Raw genomic sequence first — 10122 nt, forward strand, 5'->3', positions numbered from 1 at the left:
TATATATATATATATATATATATATATATGTGTGTGTATATATATGTATATATCATCTCTATTATTTTTACTGTAGTTTATTTTTGTCATTGTTTACATTTATTCTTGTCTGTACTTTATATGTTCTGTCTGGAGCAGGTCTCTTGTAAACGAGTCTTTGTGGCTCAATGAAGCCAACCTGTATAAATAAAAGGTTGAATAAATCATTATGTATGTATATATATTCATTCAACCTTTGTTGATACAGGTTAGTTCCATTGAGCCAATAGGACTCATTTACAAGAGAGACCTGGATTTTAACAAAGAGTGATGACAACAGTGGATAACAAACTGTTTTTCAATTGTAAAACAAACAAACAATTAAAAAAACTTAAAATTGTATGAATCATTTGTGAATGTCTGTTGTTGTCGTTGTTATCAGTGTCTTATTATCTTGTGCTCTGGTCCAGTGTCTTCATGGACGATGTGTGTGAGGGTGGACATGTTTGGAGGTTGCTGTGTTGAAGCTCCATGGATCAGCCTCTCTGCAGCTCTCAGCACCTTCACTGAGCTGCTCTTGTTCTTCACAGTTAGAAGGTGGGAGCTCTCGTCAAATGATGATCTCCAGCATCATCTTGTTCATGCCAGGCTTTTCATCCACTGACCACAGCCACCTGGAAACATCAGGGGGACCAGTAGCTGTTTAACACATCTGGAAGGAAACCAGTGAGATTTTAATATGACCATGACCATTATGATATGATGTTATGTGGGGGAGTGGTGGAGCAGAGGTTAGAAGATGGGCCTGTGATCGGAAAGTCGCAGGTTCAACTCCCGGTACCGTCAACATCAAAATGAGGTGGAAAAGGTGTAACACCCACACCTGCCTCCACCCTCATTGGCCCCACCCTGGTCCCCTGAGCAATGCCCTTAACCCCCACCATCTGCTCCTAAACAGGTCTCTCTAGAAAACGAGTTCTCGTGACTCAATGAGACTACCTGGATAAATAAAGGCTAAATGAAAAAATAAAAGTTTAAAATAGAAATACTCACATCATGAGACCGAGGTTGTGTGTGTGACGTGCACGTTCCTGAGAGTGTGTGTGTGACGTGCACGTTCCTGAGAGGCCACAGACAGAGCAGCTCCAGCTTTTGTTCAGTTCCTGTAGTTCTGCAGTTTCAAGCTGAAATGAAAAAACATCATGAATATGAACTTTACAGTCTCTAGTTACCTGTTCATATAAACACATGGAGGTGTCTCACCTTGTGACTGACAATAAAATATGTAAATTTATGAACTCTAATGAACTTATAATGATGCTCCTATATTTGAAGATGAACCAATGGTACCACACCATCTCTCAGTCGGACAGTCTGATCAGTTTGATCAAAATCCTCCAGTTTAAAATCCTCACTGCTCAGATGAATCCTCCTCAAAGATACTTCCTCCTCTTCCTCACATCTTGTTCTTTGGGAAACCTTCACAATGAAAACAGGAGATTTGTGTGTACACAAAAACATTGTACAAAGGAGGTCAATCTTATTTTCTATTTCCTATTATCCCTAGTTTTATTTATTTAGTTATTATTTATTTTTTTATTTATTTATTTAGTTATTATTTATTTTTTTATTTTTTTATCCTAGAACTAAAACAAAACTCCAGTTTTGATGCATATCTGTTGATAATGAACCAAAGCTACAGAAATTGTGAGTATGCTTGTTAGAAAAATATTCCTGTCATCAGATCTCAGTTAGCTTCATTGCAGCTGAACACCATGTTACACTGAACATCACATCAGCTGGTGGACATAAATACAGTACAGTAATATTATATTCACAAAATACTAACAAGCTGCGTGTTTCGCCGTTTGCTGCGCGTTTGCACCCGTCGGCCACCGTAGTTTTGAAAGCAATAGGACATTATCAAAACAAACTTTGAATCAAAATTATAATTAAAATTTTCTTAAAAGAAATACATTTGTGCTGAATACTGTTTGAATAAAAGAAAAAGTACAACAGGAAATAATTTGTGTTTTTTTAATTTTGTCTGTTAAACAAGAAAAAAACTAACATTAACACCAATTTTCTAAATAAAATATTGAATTTTTTTTTTTTTACAACCTTCAGTGAAAACTAAAAACAGAGACCATGAAAATTTGCTGTTTGAATATTTAAGGTGCTCCGGTTTCCTCCCACAGACCAAAAACATGCATGTTAGGCTGATTGGTAACTCTAAATTGTCCCTAGGTGTGCATGAGAAAGTGAATGGTTGTTTGTCTCGTTTGTCTCTATGTGTCCCTGTGATGGACTTGCGACCCGTCCAGGGTGTACCCCGCCCCTCGCACAGTGATTGCTGGACATGGGCACCGGCGACCCCCGTGACCCAAGATGGAATAAACGGGTAAAGATAATGGATGGATGAATATTTAAGGCTCAATGTTTGCAAAGTGATACAACTAAAGCTTAATATTTTGCAATTTGTAGAATTTATGCTAACTTATGGTGAAGACACAAAAACTAAAGCAATAACATGTTTTAAATATATGAAATGTAAACTTTCCAGTTAAAAATTATTTAAATAAACACTTTAAAGTGAAAACTGTAAATTAAAACTATCTGAGGATATTGTATTTGTTTGCTTTGCAATCATTTGTGTGAATAAACTTAATTTTATCTTATTGTGGGAAAAAAATAAACATTACGCTTTTACAGCTCATTTGCTTTTATTTCTCTCACATGAAACACTAGTTATGACAAAATAACAAACTGGGTGATAAAATCATTCAAATCAAAGTGATTATAATGAAAACAATACATGTTTTTTTTTTAATCCTCAAAAAGCAAGAGCTACAAATCAAAATGTTAAAACCACCGAGAGCTTTTTATCCAAAATAAACACAAATATTCAATCAATTTCTATTGTGTCTATTTTTCTGTAAATCAAACATAAAAAATAAAGTTCTATTTCGTATAGGCTTCGCCCTTTAAGGCTTCTCGCTAGTGGGTTTATCCCTTATGCGCTCAGCGCTACACTGAAAAAACTTTAGTCCACGCCCACCTGCTGTGTGTGGGCCTCACCCCCGGTCCGTATAAACTACGGTGAGACCGGGTAATCGGCTCCCATTTTTTCTTCAGCCAGCTAGCTAGCACTGTCAGAAGAACGAAGAAGGAAAAGTTGTCCAGCTTGGACCGGCATAACCTTTGCTAAGGATGCCTGGGTCTCCGCCACGCCAACCTCCTGCCGTCCCGGTGAGCTCTTCCTCCCCAAGGAGAATCAGACGAGCAGCCTTGTTCAAGGTAAGCGCTGAGGAGTGCTTTTCCGTGGCAGGCTGCTACCCGCTGGATGACGCCACAGCCTTTTCTAACGTATTTTTTCCTTGCGGTAATCGAATGATTTCCTCGAAAAAGGCGATGTTAGTAGCAGCCCCGCTGAATATTTTTTCCGTGGCGGGCCGCTACACGCTGAACGACGCCACAGCCTTTTCTAACGTGTTTTGTCCTCGCGGTAATCGAATGATTTCCTCAAAAAGGTGATGTTAGCAGCAGCCCTGCTGAATGTTTTCCATGGAGGGCTGCTACTCGCTGGACGACGCCACCACCTTTTCTAACGTGTTTTTTCTCTAGGTAAATCGGATGATTCCCTCAAAAAGGCATTGTTGGCAGCAGCTCCGCTGAGTGTTTTTTTTCTGTGGCGGGACGTTATGCGCGGGACGACGCCACCGCCTTCTTTGACGCACAGTCACGCAGTGAATCAAATGACTCCTCCGAGAAAGGCGATGCTGAGATGCCCCGTCCCTGCTGGAGAGCGTAGTGATGGAAGATGAGTGGCCGAGTGGATGCTCAGCCACCTCGGATCTTCCCACGTCGGCTACCACACCGCTCCCAGCCATCGGCGCCCTCCTCTCGGAGCTGCCCGGCATAATCCAGGAGGATGTTAACACAAGGGATTTTCCGTCCCTCGCCTCCCTCCGCCCTGATCGGATGATCTGGCGGCAAGGCTGGCTCCGCCCCGACTCATCGCCCTGACCCCACCATGCCTCGCTGTCCAGCTGTGACGTCACACTGGAACGAGGCTGCAGCTGGGCCAGCAAGCTAAAGACATCTGTCTCCACCTTTGCCTCCATCTCCAGAGTGGAGGGTTTTACCGATCTGTGTTTTTCCTTTAGCCCTTTAAGCTCTGGGCCTCACTGGTTCCTGAATGGCTGAAGAAAAAAGCTTTTTTGGGAGCCGATTACCTGGTCTCACCGTAATTTATACAGACAGGTGAGGCCCACACACAGCAGGTGGGCGTGGACTAACGTTTTTTCAGTGAAGCTGAGCGCATAAGGGATAACACACTAGCGAGCAGCCTTAAAGGGCTACGCCTATACTCATAGAATCTGGGGTTACAGTACGTAACCAATGTTTTTCCAGCTTAAACGACAAATATTGGATGCAACCCACGATAAACCTTAAAAACACAACTTACTGGAAACATACAGGATTAAAACATGTATTTCCATGATGTAGACAGAGCCCGTGTATCAAAATGTGCTGCGACCTCATTTGTCCAGGTTTTAGTCCATAAAACAGTTTCTGTGTGAGTTATCAGCACATGAGAACTTTAAAATATTAAAACAAGAACACAGTGAGTTAGTGCTGCTTAAAACTAAAGCTGGGTCAGTTTAACTCACCTGAACATGGCACAAACTCAGGATTAAACTGATTATAATTTGTCCTCCACCCCTCAGTCCTTCATTTGGTTACATTACATTTCAAACAAAACAAAACTTTTCCAGTTTTTCGTTTCTTAATTTGTCCACATTTCCTTCACATTTTTAACTTCCTGAAAACAAACAAACAAAAGTTGTTTTGCTTTTTCAAGTAAAAGTCTGGTGATTTTTTAAATTGTTGTTTAAAAAGATTAAACCATTAGTTTATCGCTCCAAACTCCCTTTTCTGTCTAAAAACATATTTTAAATAATCGCTTTACTCGAACTCTAGACAGAGAGTGACTAGATGTTTCAAGAGTGAACTGGGTATTTTTTTGTTTTGAATTTTTCTCCGATATTCACCAGAATTAATTTTTCACTTTATTCCTGATCGATGCTGCATAGAAATACAGTAGTCCCTCATTTATTGCAGGGGATCCGTATCCTGAAGACCCACGATAAGTGAGAAACCGTGAGTACAAGTAGTAGTTTATTTATATATATATATATATATATATATATATATATATATATATATATATATATATATATATCCATCCATCCATTTTCTTTACCCGTTTATTCCATTTTGGGTCACGTGGGTCGCCGGTGCCCATGTCCAGCAATCACTGTGCGAGGGGCGGGGTACACCCTGGACGGGTCTCCAGTCCATCACAGGGACACATAGAGACAAACGAGACAAACAACCATTCACTCTCTCACTCACACCTAGGGACAATTTAGAGTTACCAATCAGTCTAACATGCATGTTTTTGGTCTGTGGGAGGAAACCGGAGTACCCGGAGGAAACCCACGCATGCATGGAGAGAACATGCAAACTCCACCCAGAAAGGCCCCTGGACCGGGGTTTGAACCAGGGACCTGCTCACTGAGGGGCAGCAGCTCTACCAGTTGCACCACCGTGCTGCCTAACTTTAAACATGTTAAAAAGAAAATTAAAACACTTCCAGTCTTCATTTACTGACATAAATCTAATTTAACAGAATTATTCAACATCACTTTGAACTTTAATGTGATGAAGACCAAATCAGTGTTTCCATTATTAAACTAGATCCTAAATGAAGTTCTTTTCAAATATTAAAACTTCTGGATCCATTCAGAACACTAAAAAGTTGATTTGATTTGTTGTAGAAAGTTTTTTTAAAAAAAAACAACAAAAAAAAACAATAAACAGCAGATTTAAAAATATCACCAGACTTTGACTTCAAACTTCCACTGAATGGCCTCCTTCACTTTGTTACTGACGATTAAACGACTTCCTTAAATTATTCCGATTTCAGCTTCACTGATTTCGCCTCTTTTTCATCAAACCTGTGGATTCGGACCCGACCACAGCCGTCTGGGATGTTTGTGGCATTTCGGTCAGTTTGTACAAAAAAAAAATGCTTCTTTAAACAAATCTCCAGTTTTATTTTAGCTCTGAGGACTTTAGATAAAACTAACAGCCGATCAGAAACAATGCGTCCTACTGTCAAGCACGGCGGTGGGAGGATGATGGTTTGCGTTTTCTGGAGTCTTACAGCTTAAAAAAAAAATAAAAAAATAAAAAAGGAGATCCTTTGACAGCAACAGGAAGTAGAAGTCTCTGAATTTGTAAACCAGCATCATGTTGGTAAAAGATTGGTGAAATGCAAAGAACATCCCAAACGTCTGCCGGATCCACACCAAGTAGTTCTCTCCGGGTTTCGGCTCTTCAGTTGCAGCACTCCACGTAGTTGGCTGGCAGCATCCCGGACTTCCCAGTTCTCTGCACGGTGCCGTACATCCAGCCCTCGTCGATGGGCTGAGCGTTGACGATGACATCGCCGTCCCTGAAGGACACCTCGTCGTGGTCCTGAGCCGCGTAGTCGTAGAGCGCTCGGTAAACGCGCTGAAACACAAATGGTCTTTATTTGAGCTTAAGGAGTTAAAATATTTGCTTCAACAGGAGCAAAAACTCTAAAAGCTTGACTGTGTTGAAGGGTCTCTGAGAATAAAAATAAATAAAAAGTGCAGAAAAATAACTCAGACATTCTGACGTTAATGTCTTGAAATTACTTTTAAAGTTTGGATATCCTTTTCTGCTTGAAAGTTCTAAATTTGTGAGAAAATAAGTCACAACCTCCTCCAGGATTAAAGCCTTAAATTCCCCAGAGGAAAACTCAGACGTTTGATGAGAACGTTTGTAAGAAAAAAGACAAAGTGTCAATTTATTTAAAAAAAAACGACACACTGATCTCCAAGATAGGAGCAGTAAATTTACGAGACTTGAAGGTGTTTGGAGTTCGTTACAGGTCCGATGTCTTTGTTGGTTGGTCTAAGGGTGTAAATCACCAGCTTTACCACGATACGATACGATACGATATTATATTGATTTGTTTGTGTGACGATACGATTTTTCTCAATATCACAAAGTCTGTCACGATACAATTTCAATTCTGTTCGACTCACAAGTCTGGGATGGATATATTGCGATATCAAATGCCCATCTCATTTACATATAAATGAATTTATAAAAACAATTCAAATATGATTTAACCATTTTATTGCTGTTATTACAAGCACCAGGCATTTAAATAAAAAAACAATTTTTTTTGTTAATTAATGAAAAAATAAAAATAAATGACCTGTTCAGTATAGTCTCTCATTTCTCATGTTTAAGTGCATTTTTTAAACCAGTTAACTTAAAAGCGCCCTGATTACCTTTCAGTTATAAAGAAACAAAAACAGATATTGAGCTTGACTATCAACGTCGTGTTTCTTCTTCAGGTGAACGGACAAATTTATTGTGTTTCCCGAGTATTTTAACTCACACTGGCACCTGTTGCATACGGCGTGAGTTTTGTCTGTTGAGCCGTCCTTTAACTCTTAATTTTAATATTTCGGAATAAGCGGAAGACAATGGATGGATGGATGGATGATTTAAATCCAGCAGGAGAGTGAATTTCATTATGCATGTTTTCTGCCTCGTCTGCCATGTTGCTGAGGCGGCCTCAGAGCGCAGCTGCACATGGAAATGGTGACACAGACGTGCCTTGGGAATTTCAAAATCAAAGCGTATTTTAAGATGACGATATGAATTGATGTTTTAGTTTTGCCACAATATAATTGAATCATTAATCATTTAATTGATATATCGATTTAAATCGATGTATTGCTACACCCCTACTAATTTCAATAAACGTCCACTTTTTTACAGGTAAATTTAACATTATAATCCTGGAAGCGTTTATTCTCATAAATTTATAAATTTAATCACAGAAAGTTCTAATTTTTTTGCGTGTGCAAATTTAGGAACTATTATCATGAGAAGTTACCAGTTTTTGTTTTACATTAATGTTGACATTTCAGAGATGTATCTGTGAATTTTGCCACCTGCTCCTTTTAATTTTTATTTATTTTTTTACTGGCTCTAGAATGCCATTGTACTAAAAGAAGAGAAAAACCTATTTTCTAAATAATATAAAAAAAATAAAAAAATATATATATATATATATATATAATATAATATAATTAAATTAACAATATCATTATAAATTAATGAATAAAATATAATATGAAGTAATAAAGAAATAACAACGAGGAAAACAATCCCAGCTGTAGTTTCCTGTTTAGAAATTTCTGATTATTTGAAGTTTTAAAGTGGAAGAAGCATCTAAAAACGTACGGTGGAGGCCGAGTGTGGTGGCGAGGTGACCGATCTCACAGACGACATGCTGGTCTGGTGCATGTAGCCGTGATACTGCTGTTGCTGCTGCATCTGGACGCCCTGATGATGATGATGGTGATATGCTCCGGGCAGGACAGGAGCTGGGAGATAAACACAAACAGAAAGTGAGTTTGAGAGGCCATTCCTGATTAATTTTGTCCTTCGCTGTGAGTAAAACCAGAAAACGGCTTGAGAAAAAAACCCTGCAAAGATACGGTGAGTTAGTCAGGTTTATCTGTGACGTAACACCGTTTATAGAAGTGCTCGCACATGTTTGCACGCCGACATGCAGGAAGTGGTACCAGAAGTGTCGATGCTGCTGTGGTCGCAAAGGTCAGAAGTCAGCGAGCTGACAGACTGAGACTGTTGGGAGTGCTGTCTGTTCAGCCTGCAGTCTGAACGTTCTGAAGGGCCGCCACCACCAGGGGGCAACAGAGGACAGAGACACATCCAACATGAACAGGAAACAAAAGACAACATTTATGGTCCAGAAATAAAATTAACTTAGGATAAAGACAAAAAAAGAGCAGTGAGAGTGGTTAACGTATCTGCTTCTGTTAGGTGATATCACACGTTATGCTGATGATGCCTGACTCTTTGACATGAGGAAAAACTGATCAGGCACTGAAGCTACAGGTCTGGTTCTGATTAATAAAGACAGAAATGTTCTGAAACGTCAACTAACTGCTGTAGGAGAGTGTAAAGTTATTTTTGACATGACGTTTTAATAAAAAATAAGCAGATAAATCAAATACAGTCCAGACGAATTCAGACTCATTCAACAAAATAAATCAGGACTATGCTGGGCCTAATTATTGCAAAAAAATGTGAACCAAGTTGAAAACTGTGCACATTGTGCTTCAAAACACTTCTGTTTATAAAAATAATAAAATGCGTATTTAACATACAAAACAAGTGTAAGTTTTTTAAACACAAAGATTAAAAAAAATAATAATTATTTTAAAACCTGATCTTCCTTCCTCCTCAGTTGTTAGTACCAGAACAGATGTTCCTACAGAATATTTATTTATTAATTAAAAACGTCTCAGGTAAACTACCCGACATCCTGCGGAGACTTTTGGACTGAATGTTGTCCTCCACAGGGTCAAAGTCAAAGATAGAGCCTGGATCTGCTCTCCAAACCTTTAGGTCTTCAGGTGGGAGGAAAGAAATAGGATGAATTTTCACAAACTAAAATATTTTTACAACATTCGTATGGATTATTATGATAAAATACCCCAAACTAAACACTCTGAGTTTGAGTTGTGATTTTCTTTTTTACCTGCAGACATGAATCACAGTAAAGCAGCAAAACATTGAAGGATAATTAAAAAAAACAACACAAAGTAAAACCAAAGCTTTAAAACGCTGCAAAAAAAAAAGGATGGTCTTTATTTTGTGTTTCACTGACCTACGATGATGCCTCCTGGTCTTCTGTCCATCTCCATCACCTGGGGGTGGATCCCTTTGTTGTAGCCCGCCTCTCCTATCATCTGATTGGCTCTCTGGTAGCGCTCCATGCTGGGGTCGTCCAAACCCGGAGTGAAGCCTCGGCCGCGTGTCCGCTCAAATTCCTCGTGGTATTTGGCCTGATGGAGCGAACAGGAAAGATGTCAAGAGACCTGATGGGACCAGGAGTTCCCACACAGACACACACACAGCCGAGGGTGCATTTGGTCAGTGAGCCACACAGATGCACACACACACACACACACACACACACACACACACACACACACACAC

General features: G+C 39.4%; 2 protein-coding genes across 2 annotated transcripts in view; one reads left to right on the forward strand and one right to left on the reverse strand.

The window, feature by feature from the left end:
- LOC119426617 (melanoma receptor tyrosine-protein kinase) overlaps positions 1 to 10122 on the forward strand; it is a 531032-nt gene that overhangs the window by 42362 nt on the left and 478548 nt on the right. The window lies entirely within an intron of this gene.
- Positions 5893 to 10122, reverse strand: part of nebl (nebulette) — a 100727-nt gene continuing 96497 nt past the window's right edge. The window contains exons 5-7 of the mRNA XM_037694188.1: positions 9791 to 9968; positions 8338 to 8480; positions 5893 to 6561 (exon numbers count right to left, since the gene is read on the reverse strand). Of these exons, the coding sequence (XP_037550116.1) occupies positions 6385 to 6561; positions 8338 to 8480; positions 9791 to 9968 (498 nt within the window). The 3' untranslated portion in view covers positions 5893 to 6384. The remainder of the gene's footprint in view (positions 6562 to 8337; positions 8481 to 9790; positions 9969 to 10122) is intronic.

Source organism: Nematolebias whitei, chromosome 20, assembly GCF_014905685.2.
Source record: "Nematolebias whitei isolate Nwh7 chromosome 20, NemWhi1, whole genome shotgun sequence".
NCBI lineage: Eukaryota > Metazoa > Chordata > Actinopteri > Cyprinodontiformes > Rivulidae > Nematolebias > Nematolebias whitei.